This window comes from Poecile atricapillus, chromosome Z (genome assembly GCF_030490865.1).
Source record: "Poecile atricapillus isolate bPoeAtr1 chromosome Z, bPoeAtr1.hap1, whole genome shotgun sequence".
Lineage (NCBI taxonomy): Eukaryota > Metazoa > Chordata > Aves > Passeriformes > Paridae > Poecile > Poecile atricapillus.
The window spans coordinates 106,480,589-106,502,879 of NC_081289.1; the positions used below are offsets into that span (position 1 = coordinate 106,480,589).

Consider the following 22,291-nt stretch of genomic DNA (forward strand, 5'->3'; position numbering starts at 1 on the left):
TGAAAATATCTTTTTTGTTTTCTTCTTAAACTTCCCTTTTCACCCCCTTTTCTTCTAGATAAAAAGCTTCTAAAAGAAAGGGACTGATCATCCTGATAAGGCAATTAAAATTCCTTAGGGTTTGATTGGGATTGGTTGGTTTGTTTTGGGGTTTTTTGGGGATTGTTTTTTTTTGTTTGTTTTTATTTGGTTTTTTGGGGATTGTTGCAGTTTAGAGATTTTGGGGTTTGGTTTGTTTGGTCAGGGTTTTTTAGTGGGGGTTGTGTGGTTCAGGTTGGTTTTTTTGGTTGGGTGGGTTTTTTAATAAGGCAATTGTGCAAAAGCTTACATACAGTCAACCACAATAGTAGGTCTGTTGTGCAAAAATGAATCTGTGTTCATTTTTGAACAAAATTCTTGTCTTGGAAGGCAAAAAGGATGCAAATTGTGAAGTGAGAATCAGAATAAAGATTCAGTAGTATTTCCTGTGTTTGGCTTTGCCCTTCTCCCAGCTGAGCTGCTTATTTTAGCATCCTTTTTTTAAGCTAAAAATAATTTGTCTCCATCTCACCCCTTCCAAATTCCAAATCAGAATTTGCCTCATTTAAAGTAACTAGCAGAGTCATTAGCACTTCTAGGTTTATCAGAAGTAAATTTGCATAATGTTAGTGCACAAACAAGAGCAACTCAAGCTAAACCAAAACTGCATGTTTGGCATCCGTGTGTTTCAGGATACCCCACCCACGACACAGTACCTTGGTGAAAAACACGTAAATGTCAAAGGGATATTACATTTCAACTTTCCAAACAGCCTTATATGGAAAATCAACTCATTACCTCATTGTGCCATGCCAGTTGTACTGTTTAGTTACAAATTTTCATTACTTTGTCTAACATTTTTAATATACCATACCAGAGGTGTCTTAGGTAAAAGAATGAAGAGTGGACTTGGATGAGGAAGTCTTTGGTTTCTAGATTTTTTCTAAATTGTGAAGTATTACATGCCAAAATTGAACATGTTGTGGTAGCTGCATCACCTTTGTACAACAGAGAAGTTGTTTCTACTGTCATCTGTTAGGAGATTCTGCTTAGACATTCTCTTTAAAATGTGACAGATGGATTCTCCCTCAATCTATTAACTCAAAAGATACTACATGCTCAAAAGCTGTAATATCTTGGGTGAAATTTCTACTTTGTATTGCAGCATCAAAAACACTCAGATGTTAACCTAGACCCTGTCTTTTTGCCTCAGTATGACAGAAGAGGAAGCACTGCTGATTTAAAACAGTAAGAGATGATAGAAAAAAAAATACAAAACATACACGTGATGTTCACCAGTTTGTTGCACTGTGGTTTTTATATTAATTGTTTGCAGACTGTTATATGTCATATATAAACATGGGTAAACACAGGCTATCAAGGTCTAAAAGTTTTTGACTAATCAGTACTGTTCATCCTGATTATTTTTAAACTGTATATTTCTAATCATATTTTTTTAACTAGGATTGACAGAACGAAAGTTTATTTTGCTGAAGGTATTTTTAAGATAAAGCTTCATATTATCTTGTAATATTAATTAGTTCAATATGCATTTCTGTGTCGTTTGAAAATACTGCAGACTGCATTTTATAGAAGATACTGAATAGTGAGAAGTGTAAACATGAATTGTGTAAAATTAAAAATAATCAGAAAGGTTTTTTCTGTTTTATTTCCAGTATGATCACAAAGCCATCTGTACCAGACTGACGCTTATGTGCACTGAAAAAAACACAACACACTCAGCTGCCTGAAAACCTTTTAATTAAAACAGATTCTTAGAACACATATTTTTAAAATTTAAAAAATAGAGACTTTCTGGCTCTACATTTCCAGAAACTCACACTGGAAAACAGTACGTGTATTTGAATTGTAGGGATACTGTTACACAGTGAAAAAAGCACAGTAAGACACAGCAGCGTGGTTTTAGTTATTATTTCTCCTTCCTCTATGATTATATAGTATTAATTTTTAGAAACAGGCAGTATCTTAAATACTATATGCTTTGTTACTTACCATGACAGTGAAGACCTCCCAAAATAATGAAATCATTAGGAACACTGATTTTTGCACAAGCACTGGTGAGGGCCCTAGCTTAGTCTTTTAAAAAATACCAAAAAGCAAAAAATAGTGACCAGTTGAAAAACTTATTGCCCTTACCTTACCTATATTAGAAAACACAGAATTCGCATACACAAAGCAGAGCCGGTTTGACAAGCAAGTAAACTTCTGCTTGCCTCAAACATGGAGTTTGATATTTGGAAAATCTGTTCTTCTGTCATAAGGTGACCTTTCCAAATTTACATGAATGTTTAAGCACCTTTTCCTGACAAACAAGCTGCCTCATGAAGAGTGAACAATGGGTTCTGACTGGGAGAACACTAATTTATGCATGTGATGCCCACAGGAAAACACAGTTAACACCTATCACATCATTAGCAGTTTTAGGAGCACTGGCACTGGGCAGGGAAGTGCAGAGGACTAAAAGAATCCCACAGAGAAAAATTGAACAGGGGCCCGAGACAATTCCACTGAGAAGTTAATGTTCTGCAAGAATAATCTGTTCACAGTAGTTCTGAGTAACTTCAGTTTCAGTGTATTTAGCCTCCTTTGCAATCCAGTTTCTACATTGCTTATGTAAGAGTAGACAAAAACGTGCTATAGCAAAAAGGATGCACTGTTATACATGAAATCTGAATCTGGTTTTATAGAGAACCTATGCTTTAAACCTACCTTACCAAGGGTTTGTTGATGAAGAGAGTTTTTTACCTGTACTTCTGGTTTTGGGGTTAGTTTCATATGGATGTGACTAATAAGTCCTAAATATGGAATAAAGCAAAGAGAATACAGACAAGGGTGATGTGCTTTGGAAGCTCAGGGAGTGATGGACCAAAGCAGTTGCAAAGATGACTTTATTTCAGTGGACAAATGGCTGTCAAAGTTTGAGTGGATCAACCAGTACTTCCTTAGGAAGAATAAAGACCAGGCCACTATGGGGAGAAGGATTATGTATGAATATATAAAAGCCAGACAACTGCCATAAGAATGTCAAAGGGAGCAATGGGCTTCAACTGATCAACCCTCCCATTCCTTCTTGACACCTGGGGACACCTGACATGGTGACAACAAGGATGTCTTTCATAGGGACCAGTAAAGGGAGTTGTATTGTGATTGATCTGTGTACTGCAATTGCTACATTAAGAATAATACTATGTTTTTGTGTTTTCAGTACACTTAATGTCGTTCTAAACCAGAAATGCCACATGACATGAACTGTCTTCAAATAAGTAAATCTGGTACTAAATATGACACCCTCCATCCATGGGACATTTCCAAGAGCCTTGTCAAGTGCTGGACCATCACAAAAGGGGTGGGAGAAGGCAGCTAGAAAGTCTGTCCTTAAAACAGCTCCATTCCTGGTCCGTGTCCTACCTGTCAAAATCGGTCCTAGTTCTCAAGGCTGAAAGAGTCCGGACAGGCCAAGCAGCCACTGGTGTTTTTGATCCCTCAACTCAGCATGTGGTAACCCTGCTGCATATGGGCATAGCAGCAATGAAAAGCTCTTCTGTGTCACTAGCACCTCCAACTCCCAGTTTTTCCAGCCATGCCAGTTGCTGCAGCTCAATTACAGCACTAACAGGATAAAGTGGCAAACCCTAAAGTCCTTGTACCCTGACAGCACAATGGAAACAGACCCTTGGCATCAGCTATTACAAATGCAAGAAAATCCAGAGAGCGATGCCAACAGCAGGAGGGCAAATAGTGAAACATCTCTTCTTACCCTTGTGAGCTTGCTTTTGCCTCTGTCAGTGCTTTGATGCCAATCTTTTAAGATGGCAGAATAATTCCATTGTTTTCTACCCAGTGGAACGGCTCAGCCTCCTCATTATCCCTCCTTCAAACACAGCTTTTCTCTAGACCTCCTTGCATTTCTTCCTGAGGTCATGTTCTGCTATTATTGATCTTTCACCATTCTTCCCAAAATGGCATGCTCACTTAACTGAATCTCTAGGCAGTACTTACAACACGTATTTGTCCTGCTTTCATGTTTCTAGGTGCTTTTTGTCCATCGCTTTACACCAGCATCATACCTATTGTAAAGTGAACTGCTGTTAAAGGATTTTTTTTTGAGTTCTATCTCTTCCTCCCACTGATCGGACCTTTCCAGCCTCTGGTCTTCTTTCACTCTGGTGGCAGTTTCATTAAAAAGGTTACTAGGTTTTACTTTTCCCACAATAGCTTCTAAGGTTCCAAGTCTTTGCTAGAGCCAGCAAAAACTCTGAAAAGAAGCACTCAATACATAAGCAACAGAAATATAACCAAACAAGTAACAAATACTGAATTCCTGGATCAGAGTATGTCAGCTTATTATTCTCTGCTGGCATGAGAAAAAAAAAATGTATCTTGCTGTTATTTTTATGTTTTGGCAGAGCTATCCTGCTGATTCAACTACAGTACACAAAATTCAGTATCTTTCATTCAAACATACTGTACAAATCTCGACAGAGGAACTGCTATTGCTAAAAGCAAGCAACAGCTTATTGAGACCTGCTAACTAGCTGTAAAACATCATAGAGACAACAGAACACAGATTATGAAGTCACACTAGTTTTACTAGTAACTAGTTATCTAAATAGGGAGATCAGAAACTTCACTCAATTTATTTAAGGCTGGAACATCTCCAACATAACATTATCATTAAATGTGATGCAGTATCTAGGGCTGCACTAAAGACACAGCTATCTGCAACACTTGTATTACAAATTTTAAAAGGCATTTGTTTTGAGAGAATTAAAACACAGGGAAAAAAAAGTATTTCAAGTTAAATTCTAAGTAACACAGCCAAAGTGTAACAGTTGTTACTTCTTCCAAAGACTAAAGGCTGCCCCCCTTCAAGCACAAACTGTTCAGTACTTGCTCAGCATATACTACTCAGAGAGAACAAGCTTTGATTTCATGCCCATTATTCATTGATTGAAGTGTATTTTTTATGCAAAGATAATCATGTTTCACATTCAATTATTGATCCACTGATAATGAGTCAGCATAGCATTACTTCCAACATTGCATGCATATATATATATATATATATATATATATGTGTGTGTGTGTGTGTGTATACACACATATATTCAGTTTTTTATATGAATGTGTGTGTATGTGCCTGTGACAGTTCTGGGAAAAAAAAGAAAAAATTATGTGAAAATTATGTAATACAGGATTAAGAACAATCTTAATGGCATAAGCGTACTAGAGGTATAAATTTTGTGTTTGGGCCCAAAGCACACAAGGCCTGTTTCTATACCAAAAAATTCAGTAACCAGCTGAAAGCTCATTTCCTATAGGCTCAAATGCCCAATTTTCCTACTTATCAACTCAGGGATTTTTACTTCTGAGTCTTTAATCATTCTTTGGTATTCTCATCTTAAGCACAGACATTTCTCTCCACTAACTTCTAAAGGCACTTTCATATTAATATATGCTTGCCAATCCTAAACCATAGTACTGCATATGATTCAACTGAACTACATAGTGTCAAGACTATCGTACATAAATGACAGTCGTGGAGAGAGGTGAATTCCTTTCTTTGCAAACTTACTGTGACTTGCATGAATCTAAAATTTCAACCTGAAATGTAGCAGTTTTTTCCTAGGCCATTCACTACATTAATCCAAAAAGTAACTGGTAGTAGTGCATTAAAGAATAACATGACTAAGATCTGCAACACAATTTAATCTCTTTTTAATATGCATGCCATGTTCTACTAGCGTGTGTGTATATATTTACACCTGCTGCCAACTGCTTTACATGAAGGAATAAAGCTACGCCAGGAGTGACAGCAGCAAATCTCTACTTAACAGATACAGCTATTTCGGTACCTGAAATATGACAGATGACAGAGATTTACAGCTCTGTTATCACAGCTAGGCAAAGAAATTGCATCACTGTCATCACTTAAAATTAATCATTTCTTTTCTATACTTGGATATACCATCAACTAGAGAAACTCTTAAGCCATATTCAAGTCTGACAGACTGAAAAACAAAGTTGTCACACATAGGTGTTCCAAGAAACTTGTTTAAGCAGTAATCAATTACACAAAATCTAATTCTTACGAAGTTTTGGATTGGATGGGTTGTATTTTTTAGTTTTGGTTGGTTAGTTTGTTCTAGTTTTAACTGAACAGTCTTGTAACCAGCCTTTTTTCCTTTTAACCGAGAGTTTAATAATCTGCTGATCAAAAGTGGATTATACAGATAGATTTTCACAAGTCCTTTAAAGCATTCCCCAACGGATCTATTTGTCGTTCTGTTTTGAAAGGCAGATCAAATTTAGAGGAATTAACAGTAACTTTGCAACAGCAGGAAGGAGATTGAAAAATAAAGCAATTCTCTCAGCCTTCCCAGAGAACAGTCAGAACTAAACTGAATGCATCACAGCAGATTGAGCCCAGAAGCACAGCACAGCAAAGATTTAAATTTTTAGTAGAAAAAAGGGAGGGTTACATTTAAGTATATGAACACTTTCCTTAGCAAGAAGAGGTCTTAATAGACTAGAAGGCTACATTCAAAACATGATGAGAAATAGAAAGAAGCCCTGCAAAGAAGCTCTCCACATCTCAATGCATACACTCACCCCAGCAAGTAAAAATAGAAATACATATTCAGACACATTCTTCCTTGTCCAGTGGAAAAATGGGAACAAGAAGGGAAGAACAAGTGAAAGATTCCAAGAACCCCACAGACAAAATCACTTCTATTCCACATTGATTAAATTGCCATTTTTGGAAGAAATAAACAACACCTGTAAAATGGGCAGCATCAGGTAAATCTTAAACTGCAATGATTTCAAGTAACTTATTTGTGACTACAAAGTGAAGTAGTTGTGCATTATTTCATCCAGTTCAGTTACTCCAAAATAGCAGCAGCACGGGTTCCTCTAACACCAGCACTTTGCTTTTGGATGTTCTTCCTACTCTACTGCAAGTCAGAGCATCTCTGTGTGCCACTACGATAAACTGGCAGAATACAAAATCTCATGTTATAGAAAATTGTCATGTAAGTAATGTAACAATGTAAAAAAAAATCCTCTGGGCTGAGCTACTCTGTCAATTAGAAAAGAGTCTTTCTAGTCTTTCAAATCATCCTATTTGAGTAAAGCCTTATTAGTAAGAAAAGTCTTTTAAGAATGTGAGTACTCTTAAAGTTTGCTCCAAAGAAAAACTTTCTTTTCTTCTAAGTGTCATCCACTATTTGATCTCAGAGACTGCTTAGAAGTGAGGCACAGAACTGGGAAAGTGAAAGATTTATAGTCATCTGCTTTCCCAGTAAATTGAAAGAATGTGTTCAAGTTGAGCAGGCATTTGAAGATTCCTTTGAGGCTGACAGCTACTTCCAAAAGGTTCAGTGTGCTTGTGCTGTCATTTCTTTCTGTCATCACCTCTGGCACCATTTTCTTGTTTCTCTCAGATCCCCCAGAATGACTCTCAGTGTCCCCTTGGACAGTAAACAGAAAATCTGGCTCAAGTATGTTAAAGCTGCAATGAAAGAACATTGCACCTCATCCCCATCATCACAAATTTCTTGATAAGGCATGAAACATTTTAGTTGGCCCTGCTAAAATTAAAAGCTTTCTTAATAATACAGTTCCAACTTTAGATCAAAATGCTTATTTTATTTAATCTTCAAAGTAATTGCAGACTGTATCTTGTTACTGAAGTAGGACTTATGTTAGGTGTTAATTCAAAGCATCTGTGCTGCTTTGATTTTAAAGATCACTTCCATTTAGAGAGATGCTCACTTTTTTTGGTGCGTACAGATTGCTGTTTAGGGTTTGGGGTTTTCCCCCCCACACTATTTTTCCCAAATAGCATCCAAATAGCAGAAGCTTCCACCTGCCACTCCAACTTCTTAAAATAATACCTCAAACCCAAAGCAATGTGCACTTTTCTTTATTTACCAGACTCTGAAGAACTGCAACTTGCAACTATCTGAAATATACACTTCACCTAAAGGAAACAGCTTTCAAATGTACAGTGAAACTGAGTCCCAGTTCTAGATCATGTTGTACAGTTTACATTTCACCATGGTGTCATGGAGAACTTGATATAATCTCTATATATACATTTTTAAACACTCTTCCCTTTAACTTCACTTGAAGACTAGTAGGGAAGTACTGTAAGCCTTCCCATAAGTTTCACAAATAGAGGCAGACATTGGAACCTGTGACAGGACCCCAGTCCACCCATGTTTCCAGAACCCAACTCTATCAGCAGACAGCTGCAATCATTCCACACCAAACAACCAAAAAACTTTCCAGAAGGAAACAGGCTTCCTTAATCCACACCAGCATAGAACTGGTCTCTTCATAGTTACAAAGCAACTTTGAGATACCACCATTCACAATGGGTCTTCAAGCTAAAGCTGGAAAATCCTCAGGATCATCAGGATTTGGGGCCACAAGCTGTACCTATAAAGGAAGCACGGAAGGTCTGTAAAAATGAATGCATTTCAAAAGTATCTGACAGCTATGTATATGTATTTCACCCTCAAAAGGGTTCATTCTTCTACTCAAATGCTACTTCTACTCAAATTGTATCCATCTCTATCACAAACTTTTATCTCAGATCTTATGACTACTGTAATTTCTTTTCAGTGTGAATGTTTTTATAATGCTGCCTGGAGAGAACCAGAGGATCACAGGTTCTGAAACAGTGAATGAAGAAAAAAGTAAAGCAGTCTCAAGAAAAATCCTGCATATTTTTAGAAGCAGCATTACTATATTTTTACATTCGAGAACCAATGAACATATTGAATTGTAGTTTTAATCGCTCTGATCTGTTACTATAAAGAAACTTTTTCTTCCAGATGAAACAAATGCATTAACACTTCCATATTATTCTGAAATTTCCTGGTCTTAAAGCATTTTAGTCACAGTAAAGCTTCTGTTAGTATGAAGAATAAAGATGTCATTTTTCCAGTGTGCAAATGCTTTTTTTTCCCAAAGGAAAAGGTAAGTGGAAGATTTTTACAACGGTTGTATTGAACACACGAATCAGTTTGTAGGATCACAGATATACTGACCTCACGGCCAGTAATAAAAGTATTACTATATCACACAGATTTTTTTTCAAAGAGATACAAGCCTTTAGTTACTTTAATTACTTCTCAACTTATATAAAAACTCACTGCATCCTTTCCTCTAGTAATCTTTAGACCATCTAGTAATCAGACCTTTTGAAAAGTGTTGAGAGTTGCAAGCCTGAAAGTACTTAATTTCAAGTAACATAATATGGGCCAGGAACTCAGTATGCAGGATAACATACTATGAGACAGGAATTAGAAACAACTCTGTCACTACACAAATCAAACTTTTACACAGAGAAGGACAGAACACACACACACACCATCAACAACAGAAAACCAAAACAAAAACCCAACAAAAACAAACAAAAAAAACCAACACCAAACATAAAATCTATTACCACTACTTCTGGTCGAGGTCCTGTCTCTTCAGGTCTTCTGCCACGACCACGACCACCTCGTGCTCCTCTTGATCCACGGCCAGGGCGAGAAAGATTCCCAAAATTAATATCCAACTGAGAAGTTATATCATTCACTGGTTTTCGAAAGACATGAGAATCATCTTCAAAGTCTTCTTTTCGCAACTAAAGAGAAGATCTGGTTAAAGCCTACAGTTTCCATGTATGAGCTTCTCCCCTCCCAAATACACATTCACACTTATATTACAGACTAGCAGCAGATAAACCAAGATGGTATTTGGAGTAGAAGACAGACCTTAACGTGTACAGGAATTTAACATAGATGAGGTAATTGCAGCTTCTCAGATGCCTGGGGTAGTTCTTTGTTGGCTCAGAGATTCCTGGCAACAAAAGCTTCTGCACCAACTCCATAATACTGAAGAGGTTTGTCAGAAATATCTTTGAAAATCTAGGAGGTTTTCAAAGGAGCTAGAGCATCAGACCTCAGCTACTTATTCCTACAGTTATCTCCAAGTAATGGATAAAAGGCCATACCAGAGCTACTTAATCAATGTATTCATCTACATGCCTGCAGCTATGAGATTACTGTGGTTTTAACTGTGTGTTTCTAATAGCTAGTGCATGTCAGACTATTATTACTACAGTCCCTATTAAAGTTATGCTGGGCAATAAAGTATATGTTAACTCGTCCCTTATAATGATGAGTCGCTTATTCAGTGTCTCATTCAGGGATTTCACTTGCCTATGATACACAGTTCCTGTACCTCCTGTTCTGTGTTCATTTTAACAAGGTCTCTTGATACTACCAGAACAGAAACTTTTTGGGTAAAAGGAATAGGAAGTTGTGTGTATTCTTCACACATCTGTATTCTCTCTTTGGAGTTTGTGAAAGGTGCTCACCCCATCCCTACCATTACCTGTTTAAAAGAAAGAGGGGATAATGGCAACTCTGACCTAAAAAGTCTCACTAAAAAGAATGTAGACTCAATGATCTAAAGTGATTGAGCAAGTTTTGATGTTAATATTCTAATTAGAGAAAATATGTGTATTCATAAATGCATGTAGACTTCAACGATCAAAATAAGTGCTAGACTATATGCACATGCTTCTGTGACTCCCAAAATCTGAAATCTAAGTAAGCTAGAATTTGAAAGAAGCTTCACCTCTCTCCACAGAACCAGTAGTTCTCCCTGAAATTTCAATCTAAATAATATCATGGAGTAAAATTTAGAGGAAATGGGGAGGGAATGCACGCTACAGCACCACAAGCTCTCCAGGGTTAGTTCTAAGATGCAGGACCCAAAAATCACACCCTAAAAAAAAAAGAAATAATTTTTCCAAGTGCACAATGAGATACATGCAAGTGTATACTGGCAAAGAAGCTAAACAGGATTCAAACTAAGGAAGTGTATAGTAAACCAGGCTTCATGAATCAAGTTTTCTAGCAGCATTATCAGAGACCTACACAAGTGGCAGCAGCTGAGACATAAGGTAGAACAACTTGATATATTACATGGTTGCATGGAAAATACAGGCGATCATCTGAGACAAATTGAACACACAATTTAAAGCCAGTTTTGGGACACATGTCATTGCAGTGATAAAGCTTAGATACTGTTTTCTTGATTATTCAGATTATATTAAAACTAATAGAAAAAAAGAGTGAGTTTCCTAACTCTGGGCATAAAGGAGAGTTTATAGAATGCCTGAGGCAGTGCTTACATCGTCACTATATTTTGACTTGTGAATAACCACTGCTTTGGAAGGAACAGTGGATTCTGGCTTCCGGATGTTGAATTCAGGTTTTGGTCGATTCCGTTGCTGAAGATTCTTCCATTCATCTAATGTCATTTCTTGAACCACTTCTTCCATTGGCTCTCCTTCAGCAGCTCTAGAAGTTTACAGTTTTAAAGTAAAAAACATTAGCTTGCAACATTCCAGGATAAACAAGAGCACTTATCACCAAAGTAGTAATACTAAACAAAATATTTAGAATGTTTCTTCACCAAGTTATTTCCAATTTCACATACTCTCCACAGAAACTTCATATGATAGTTTTACTTTAATGTAACTTAGAGTATATATTTATGTACTCTTTTAAATTAATCTTACGAACAAATGCTGTCTGCAGCCTCTTGTATTCCTGCTCATCCAGTCTCATCCTGAATTCAAGCACTTAGATTCCAGATAAAATCATGCCTTTTGATCTGGCATATTCTTAACCCTACGGTTTAATAGTGGATCTACCCCTTGCCAATATAGCCACAGTAAAAAAAACCAAACACACAGAGCAGTTTTAAAACACTCCTTCATTGCCTTGTACTGCACAATGACAATATGATAAAGATTCAGTGTAACTTTCAGTCAACAAAAATGATCATCATACGATGATCACACCATGGGATCTTCCAGGTGCTTATTAACATTTCCTTTGTTAATTTAACAAGATGCTTCCTTGAATTTTTTTGTCAGATGTAGTAAAAGACAAGCAGACAGTATTTATCACTTAGCAAAAACAGATTAATCCTAGTCAAATTTTCATTTGTCACTAAGTACAATAAAGATACATCCTCGAAAAACATGGAATATGTCAGAGGCTGCCTTGCATATTTTTGAACTGTAAAGATAGAAGGTTTTATGTCTGTAAGACACAAAGACAAGATACATAAACAAAAAAAACAAAACTTCTCTTCCACTGAACACTGCTTGAGTACTCTTCTGTCACTTTTCTTCTGCTGATCACAACAGGCCTGCCCAGGACAGCAGCTTTCAGAACACTACAGGTGTACATTTAACAATACCTACAAAAAGCTATTTCCTACTAACCAGCATCACATACAGGGAGCACAACTTCCTACATCACTAAAACCGTCTGCTCCATAAACAGGTCAAATACCTTGAACTACTGGAAAGCCCACACTGATTACTTTAAGATGCTTGGGAAACCATTTCTCCTTACACAAAAAACTGCTATGTGTTACAATAGCAGTTGGAGTTGACGAAGTATTTCCCTAGCAATGGCTTTTCTGGAAAGCCCCTTTATTAGAACCTGTCTAGTGGAAGAACGATGGATTTGTTTTTTCTCACTTAGTTCCACAGTCCTACCAAATAATTATAATTTCTCCAATGTAAATATACACTTTATTAGGTGTAAGCTGGAATTTTTTTATCATGGAAAGATGGAGAGTCAAATGACAACCAGTGACTATGTGTATTTTGTTTTTAATGTTATACAAGCAACCCACTGGAATACATACTTTTTTGGACTGTTCTGTACATTATAGAACTAGCCTATATAGGAAAAGGCCTGGTCCCTCTTCTTACCTGATTCTGCAGCAAAGCATTCATATTTCTTGCCAGTCAAAATTAGACAGTATTTTTCTGAACACCCAGCATATGACTGGGAGATGCAGAACTGAACACTAAAGCAGCCCTTAATTTTAGTTCTAGGATTAACAGTTATAAATTCACTTCACAGAAGAATAACAAATGCAGAAGTCCTGTTCTACATGCCTGCCCTCTGACATGCGTTTATGCCCTGTTATTTTGAAAATTTCAGCTTTATCAACCAGAAATTCAAGGTTAAAAGACTAATAAGCAGTCTGTAGATCCACACTCATTATGATCTGAAACTGTATTAGAAGGACTGTTAGGTAAAAAAAACAGTTTACTGAGTTACATAAAAAGTATACAGGTGAAAGAAGCAGCTACTTCTGGAAAAATAGCAACAGATACTGTCGCAGCTGTAAGAGCACTAAGAACACATAGCGCCCAAAACACTTCAATTTGTTGTCCTCAAGAATAATAAGCCAGATAACTACTGGTCAATTATCTGAAGCTTCAGTTTTGGGAATAAGTGTTGGAAAAACAAGACTAGTGGTAAACACTCAGAGGAATTCAAGAGAAACATAACTAATAGAAGTATCTCTATTATACTGGTTTAATTTTTTCCTAAGCCACTACCTCAGTAAATTACATATCTGAAGTTAAGGAAGTCTTTTTTCCTCCTCTCCCATGAACTTTTCACCACATTCCAGAGATGACGTTTCAGTCCTTGGCAAGAGCTGCAGAAAGATACAGCACTGATAGCAAAAACTACTTGAGAGCTAGCTATCAATATTTCAATTTGCAAAAGAAAACCAAGAATTATGAGTGGCCATTTAATAGTGTAAAATAATATTTACTGCATTTTCTGTGGCACAAAGACTGCACAAAAGAAGGGCAATAGTGCAAGTATTCAAGAACACTGAATGGCTAACCATTCAGTGGTACAAGATGCTAAAGTGACCCGATGATTTCACAACAAGCAACCAAAACAACAATCACCAGAAAGTCCCAAGAACAACTAGCAATCAGTACACTCAGGCAAAAGTATCAGCCACCCAAACACAGAAAGAGCCACTAGTAAGGCAGAAGCTCTGAAAGAGGGAGCTGAACTCCCCAGACTGTGCAGGAGCATTGCAGTCATGTATCTGTTCCTTCTTCAACAACATACTATGTATCATAAGGAACAGATCAACAGTTTTGTTTGGAACAGATGTTATTGCTGGTATGGTGGAACAACATCTCAACTGAATAATGTCTTCTGAGTGGGAAGAGGTGAGAAATCCACAATAGTACTGCAAGACACAAGTCTAAAACACATTATGTACATGGGAAGCCTTTAAAAATGTGCAAAAGAAACATACATAATGCTAAAAAAAGTTTTGCATATCCATGACATTAAGGCAAGAAATCCACAAGAAAAAAAAACAACTAACATAGCAGCTTCTATTTTTCTAAGTATTAGAAAGACCATCAGGAGATGTCAGTTTTTCCATTAGCAGAGTGCATTAAAATCAACTAGACAGGTATGAGAAGCAACAATTAAAACTGGTCATGCCTTGGGCCTGAAAGACCCCTTTCAGGTCTAAATTGCTATGATCATAAAATAATATGAGGACATTTGACCACACAGCAACTTGATCTCTCAAAAAGCAAATAGCTATTGCTTTGAAAAGTACACATACATCAAAAACACTCACTTGCCAGTTCCAAATGAAACAGCTGTGGATTTACTCTGCAAATATTTAGTTTTTCAACTGCAAAGTACAGTTTTGGTTTTCATTCCAAAGGATGGTTTTAACTGCTAGGTTATTAGCAGTACAAATTTGTTTTAGGATGTCAAGACTCCCAAGGGGAAACACCTATGAGTGAAGCACAGCAACAGAAACCTGCATATCACATTTTGGACAGAAACTCAACTGCAGCAAGTTATTTTGAGCACCAAGCCAGCATGGAAGTGCATTCTGGGCATTACTTTCTACCTTCTAACCTTATGCACTTTTAGTAACTGCTTGGTTTGCATTTTCAGTAATCAAATTAATAAGCTCCTTGGCACACCAGCAATCATGCTTACAAAACACTGCCAGACAACTAAGCAGAATCTCTTGACATGAACAAACTGAATTCACAAATGGAAGTCCTACCCAATCACTAAATAAGAGCCTTCAGTAATGGTTTCTCCGGCTTCAATGTCTCCAGTGGATGACAATAACCTGTTAACTATGCCTTGATTACTGTGCAGAGAGTAAACAAAATATCTTTTCTTTTTAACAGAAGAAAGGCAGATTGAAAGGAATGCTATTTAGCTCAGCTATTATTTTCATATAATTAAAAATAATGACAGCAGGTCTCTCAGTTTTTGTATTGCTCAGCTGCACAAAGCAAATGTTTAGCCAGCTTTTATCAAGAAGTCAATGACATGAAGCTTTTCCACTAAACATAATTTACAAGAGCATGATCACCAGCTATAGAAAAATATAAAGTTAAACAAGGTAAGACCAAACAACAATTATACAAACTTACTTTGGAAGAAAAACATGGAATCAAATACTTAGAAAGCTCTGGCCTGATCTATGAACAACTTTATGTCACCATTAAACAACAACAAAAAAATCAATAAGCAACAACAAAACAAATAAACAAATGAGATAAATAGCTGAAAAATCTTGAAGATAAATTGATAAAGCTTCCTATTGTGTAACCAAAATAATATATGGCCCCACCAAAAAGGCAAACTATCATGTGAGAAAAATGTAAACAAACCTCACAAGATTAAATACAACCTCTGCAAATCCCTTTAGGAAAAGGAATTGATTAGCCCATTTGTTATACTGAATAAAACCAAAAAATCCAATTTTAATTGGTCAACACAAGTGTGTTACATTGTTTGGACAGTGAAGAAAGTTCAACTGAAAGCAGCTGTGAGGAAAGTTTATATTTCTGCATTACCTGTGCATTTTATAAAGTTAAGGTTAGGTTTTCCTTTTGCAGCAAAAAAAACACCCCTATATTAGCATGCAGCTTGGGATTACATAATTAAACATTGTTGATACACTCAAGAAGATTTGAGGGTATGGGATAAACAACTTTATATTACACAAGTATTAAAGAAATGCTTATCCTACAATACTCTGCAAATAGAAGCTCAGGAATGGCAAAACAGTGTCCTAAAGACAGGACGCCATAATTTACAGAAGCCCACAGAACTTCTTTTCCAGAGTTGCATAGAAATTAGCCAGTGCCACATCAGGAAGCTACACACCATCTTCATGCTGACAGGTTATTCCCAGCTTTCAAAAGTACATTTTTTTACTTGTAATTTTAAATGGAAACACAACAAGAAAGAGAATGAGAAAAGAAACAAACCCAATCTCCTTCTCAATGCAAGCACACAATTGCAATAAAGCACTAGAAAATAAACAGTTTCCTCACAGTCACTTTAGTGTCAAAATGAGAAAGACCCTAGCAGCAGTCCAAGCAAACACACAGCCCTTTATAATATTGAGGCTGTAGCAAAAGCAGAAGGTAACCTAATTTGTGTTAGCTGGACAGCAGGAGCAACCTAAGCATGTAAGGCCTTTAAATACAACCTGAAGCCTGAACACAATCCTACCAGCTTTTGCTGTAAAAATTAAAATAACAACAATTCTATCTTGTTAAGGTGTATGCTCTACAACCATCCCTAATGACCTAGACACTATTTACACAATGTCTCCTGTTTTGAAATACATACATTAACCAAGCTGACACGCCCCAAAAGGTAAGTGCAGGGAGATTTTTGTAACTCATGTTTTGTACATAGATTTGTAAGCCTTGGGACAGTATTTATTGCACTGAAAGGAGCACACAGTGCAGAATTATGTACTTGTAGGTTACTCGCTTTTTTGAATCATTTGAATTTCAGTGGACTATGCCTAAATTAACATTTAAATAAAAAATACAAACATGAGCAAAATCTCTAGAAAGGCACCCAGTCTGACTGAATATCTACTGATATCTAAGAAAGATGAAAGAGTTAAAGATAACAGCCAGATTCCACCAGAGGCTTTTTCTCCACTGTATACACTTCTCATGCCTTAAGCTCAACAATGAAATGATACTGCGACAAATCTACAAAGAGCTTGAAGTAGAAACAAGTACAAGTGTGAAACAAATAAAGGTACCAGCAACTGAGAAAATCAAAATTTTTAAAAAGCTGAATAACTGGTTTCATATTTAGCTAATACAGTGCATTTTTGCCAGTGTATCTACACTGCCCATCCAACTTAAGTTAGCCTAGAAACATTTTTTCAGTCATAAGTCATTCAAAGACAGACTTCCCCATGTGTCCATGTTCCACCTTTCGCTATATATTAAAACCTACTCTAAAATTTAAAGAATCAAAGCTGTATCAACTGATTCTTACAGGGTTAAACAACCTGAACATATAAAACAGTTTTTGTAGTCTAGTTAACTTCATAATTAAGAAATAAACCCATATCACTAATGTCTGGAGCTGCTGCATGAGGTAGAAAAGGCTTCACAGGAACAGAAGAGGTTAACATACTGCACTGACCATCTTTCATTCATTAGGAGATATGCACCACATGCTATTTAATTATTCTTTAAGCCTCTTACTTAGAAAAGACTGTCCAGTTATTTTTCTTAAGCCGGTGTTCATTTATTTACTATGACACTGATTAGAATGAAAGACAGAAGACAAGAGGCACATTTCTCTCTCAGTTTTTCTCCTTCTAAGGCTCACTGCATCTCCAGAAAGTTTTTCCAAGTTCTGCCATGGAATTTCATGAATAGATGATATCTTCATGATATTAGTGATTGCTGAATACAAACTTAGAGTTTGTATATAGCTCAGTATATTTTAAATACGTTTGTACAATTGCATGGGCACCTTGAATAGCTGTTCTCAGAGAACATCAAAAGGCATGGTAGTTTCTACAAATTAGACAAGTTAAAAAGGTAAAATATAATATGTAGCTCCTCCTTAAATTATTTTAGTAAGTTAAGCATCACTTTGCAATTAAATGCTGTCTCCAACTGTATAAATCAAGCTTTAATTAGAATTAGGGACACATTTTCCATACTTACAAAGACAAAGCTTTTCTATTTTTAAATATGTGCACTAGCAAAACTTCACAGTTCACATCTCAATTGTGCCCCTCAATACACATACATCCCTAGGAGTTAATTGTTTCCTTTGCATCTAGAAAGAAAATATTTGTCTAACTGTACTTGTTCAGATGCTCTCCTTCAGATGCCCCTGGCTGTTCAGGAGTTTCCACTGTCTCCTCCATAGATGCAGTCTGTTCCGTCCCACTAAAACAGTAAGGAAACAAACCAAAACATAACACACAACAAAACAAAACAACAGTCATGAGTCACACTGGAAAAAAACAATAAATACATTACTTCTTTTACCAGAATTCCTCGGTAAGGAGGAAAAAAAGGGAAACCACTTTGATTGTAATCAGAAAGATGTACTGAGTGACTAGCTGAGCAACTAACAAAATGAGCAATATTAGGAAAAGACAGCTTCTATTTCCTTTAAAAAAAAAAGAAGCACATATGAAGATGAATTAATTCAATCATGAATACTAATCATGATTAGTATCAGTTGTCAGTATAACACTGACATTTGGGGCTGCCTTTTTACTTCAAGTATTGAAGTTTCTATTTTCTTTAATACAGATTTTAATTCACTGTCAAATGACAGCATTCATTGCAGTAGCAGGCACACATTTAAAATTAAAACCTTTCAGCTTCAATGCATGATTAACACAATTAGGGCACAGACATGTTTTAGAACAGTTCAGAGAGCTTTAATTTTTTAAATTGTTTAATTCTCTGTCACACAAAAAACCATTGATAAAAGTTCTGATGCTAGTGAACTGAAAAAACAACCAAAACACCACCAAACCTTAACTAGGGAGAAAATATGTAAGGGACAATAAATACCTTGTTAAGTTTATGAAGCCTTCCCTGATATCCTACAGAAGACAGTTTTCTGCTAGCTAGTTTTGTACTATCAGTTCAGAATAATGTATCCTAGCTGATCCTTTGAAAAGCCAGAGTACCTAACCAATCTACTCATAATATGAAATTCTGTAGAAGGGAAAGAAGTTAGTATAACCTTTCAGAAGAATATGGAATATCAAGACCCAAAAACTATTACACACCAAGGCTGTATTTGTCCAACTTTTACCATGATTGTCTGTATCCATTAAGTTTTAAAACTTTATTTTATTTAAAATAAAATTTTATTTTTAAAACAATTTTGTCAATGAAGATGTATGTGGCCAAAGATATTTGCTATGAATTCAAAGCATTGCCTTTTCTCCATACTTCATCAGCCATCAATTAAAGAGTTCTAGATGTATATGAGAAGAAAAGCTAGTGGGAAGAGTAATGTATTGCTAGGTGCAAGATATAGACAAAAGCCGACAAAATCAGTGAGATTTCACAGATCTAAACAGAAACCGGTACCACTAAGAGATATAGAGAACTGAATGGAAAATTCTTGATTTTTTTTTAATTCAAAGTGGCCACCAATCATATTTTACTACTGTTTTTTCTAGCACTTTAGTGGTACAGGTAGCTCAAGATTACCTTCAGAGACCCACTGAATAGTACTACAGTTTTGCAATTTAGAAATTATCAATAAAACTCCAGAAAAGATAATGAATTTAAAGCCCAGTAACAGAGTATGAATCTTAGAATCAGCATTTTGGAACAATTCCACTAAATACCAGAGTCCCAATTACCTGACTATTGAGAAAAGTAATAGCCTATTTCCATTAAAAGACAACTCAGCTCCACTCAAAATATTCTGGCAGTCTTAAGTGAACAAACATCATCATGCCTTTGCTTCAATTTAATCTCACCATCATGAAGGAGCCAAGTTAAAAAAACTGTAAAATTACAATAATTACAACAATAATAGATAGTCATGGTTTTAAAGCTCAAAATGGACACGAAACTGCTGAAAATTATGATCTAACATAGGCCACAGAAAAATATGATCTATGATGGGCACAAGTATATGACATATCTCATATCATCTTTAATTGTTCTGCAGTTATGAGCTCCACTTCCACCCTTTTTGTCATCTGCTTTCACTCCTCTAGAGAGGAAAACAATTCTGAGTTAAAGTGGTTTCTTTTCCTTTTTTTTTTTTAATGACCATTGACTTTTTGACAGCCAACCTGGATATAACAGAAGGGAACAGAATACCTAAAAGACAGTACTGCAGTGCTGATTATTACTTACTTGTTTACCAAGTAAGAAACAACACACAGAACACTTACATTTTATCATGCCCACTTTGTCTTACAGGTTCCCGTTTTCTTCTTTGGTCAAACCCATCAGAACTTCCATTTAATCCACCACCTCTTCCTCTACCTCTCATTCTGCCTCTTCCTCCACCACGACCTCTTATTGGTCTTTCATAGTCTAATCTGTCCACTAGTCTAAAAAGAAGATAATTAGTCAGATTTTTTTTTTTTTATAGAACAGTTAACAAGAAAAAAAAATTACATTGTTATATTTGTGCAGCTGTGAGACACATCAATATATAACAGCTACTGCACAATTTTTAGAGTGCATCTTTATACAGCACACACTTCAGCTGTTTTGGTTTTGTCATTAAAAATGGACAAACAGAACTCTGGAGGAATAATTACAGCACACAGGAACACAAAGATCATCAGTTATTAACACTGAAAACATTACAGAAATTAAAGAAAACATTATAAAACTGTCATATCTTCACAACTTTATCAAGAAATAGCTCCACCATCTAAATCCATATTTATATGCAACTGCTAAAAATTCCAGACAGCTTGTTAAATATCAACTATCATGGTATAAAGTAAGAACAGCCACATTCTGAAGCATTAAAGGTTTAGGTGGCACCTTCTAGTACTTATGAAGAAAGCAAAATCAATATGCATTCACTGTCTAAGCAGTAAGTTCCAACTTGGAATCTCCCACATGTTCTGCAAAGCTTGCTATGTGAGCTCAGAAACAAACATTATAAATATGCTGCTGACTAGGGGGTACATTTTCGGATCTTTACATTTTTCAGTTTTGCCTTATATTTCTAACATTCAACAAAAATGTTCCAATTCAACCCCCAAGGAAACTGAAACGACAGCTCCAAAAAGCATGAAGTAAGTAGTCTTGCAAAAAACCTGCACATTAATAATGCACAGATCGTCTGTGAGGAACCTTAGTTTTCTCTGCAGGATACATACCGTTCCACTGAGAATTCCACTTGTCTTTGTGTTCCATAGGGACAGTATTCCCTGAAAGATGGTCTCCATTCAGTTTTGTCTTGCTTCCCCTCGGTACTTCTGTTACCAAACCCTTGTCGTTCTCCCTGCCTGGGTGCTCGCTTTGGGCCTACACAAACACAGGCATGGATTACCGACAGCCCAACAGTAAAACAATTGCAGTTACCAAACTACTGACTCTAGTGAGTTGGTTACACCTCCAAACCCAAGTCTTCCAAAATATGAAAAGTCCTTATAGCTAATGTTGCCAGACATTTTGAAAGACACATACTTATTTTACCTTCTGTATTGATGAACCTGCAAAATTCTATGGGTTTTGACACATGTCGGAGATCTCCAGAAAAGATAGTCTAAATAAAAATCTCATTTTGCTCACAAGGAGAACAAAAACTGTTTCTCTCATGTTTTCAAGGATCATGAAAGTGTAGTACAGGATGAGGTGGAGAAGCTTCAATGGAAAAGACTAGTTGAAAGATAGCAGCAGAAGCAATGAAGATGAGGGAAAGAGAAGGACCCTTTACAGACAGGTGCTGATTGTGAAACAACACACCTCCTGCAGATGAGCTCAGTTTAGGAAGCCTAAACCTCGAGCTAATCTAAACTCATGGCCACAGTATCAAACAACCAGCACAGGACTACCTCCTCACACTGCTGTTCTGTGGAAGAAAGCAGCATTCAACAACAGTAAAGGTCACTGAGTTCAGGTGGCAGAGACCCAAACAGTAAGTAGAACGACTTAACACCACTAATTCTAGAACATAAACATAATCCAAGATAAAATATATTTAAGCTTTTTAGAGTTTTGTTCAGCCAGTGTTGGGTTTGAGGAGGATCAGGTTGGACAATGGAAAGAAATTGTGAATTGTAATAGAATGAAGTTTTACACTCAGCCTGTATACATGTAGCAGAAGATTAAGGTTCTTTATGTCCTTCCTTTCCCATTTTCCCAAGTTCTGATCTGTATCTGGGACCAAGTTCTCCAGAAGCAAGCAAGTCTTTTTGTCTGCTAGGCCTCTATATTTAAACCAACACCTTTTTCAGCCAATAGTGTAAGTTAATCAAGGAACAGGAAGATGGATCTCAAACAAAACTGAGCTACTGTTTCCACAAGAAGTACCTGTGGAATGCTGAACAGATTACCGAACTCAGGTTAGTGGAC

General features: G+C 36.4%; 2 protein-coding genes across 3 annotated transcripts in view; one reads left to right on the forward strand and one right to left on the reverse strand.

The window, feature by feature from the left end:
* CDC14B (cell division cycle 14B) overlaps positions 1 to 22,291 on the forward strand; it is a 78,003-nt gene that overhangs the window by 43,982 nt on the left and 11,730 nt on the right. The window lies entirely within an intron of this gene.
* Positions 1,763 to 22,291, reverse strand: part of HABP4 (hyaluronan binding protein 4) — a 30,307-nt gene continuing 9,778 nt past the window's right edge. Inside the window, exons 2-7 of one of the 2 annotated variants that reach the window (XM_058828291.1) lie at positions 21,094 to 21,241; positions 20,146 to 20,307; positions 18,074 to 18,157; positions 11,240 to 11,408; positions 9,503 to 9,682; positions 1,763 to 8,484 (exon numbers count right to left, since the gene is read on the reverse strand). In XM_058828291.1, coding sequence (XP_058684274.1) covers positions 8,428 to 8,484; positions 9,503 to 9,682; positions 11,240 to 11,408; positions 18,074 to 18,157; positions 20,146 to 20,307; positions 21,094 to 21,241 — 800 coding nt within the window. In that variant the 3' untranslated portion in view covers positions 1,763 to 8,427. Of the gene's footprint in view, positions 8,485 to 9,499; positions 9,683 to 11,239; positions 11,409 to 18,073; positions 18,158 to 20,145; positions 20,308 to 21,093; positions 21,242 to 22,291 lie in introns of both variants that reach the window. The other variant, XM_058828289.1, reaches the window with a different exon arrangement.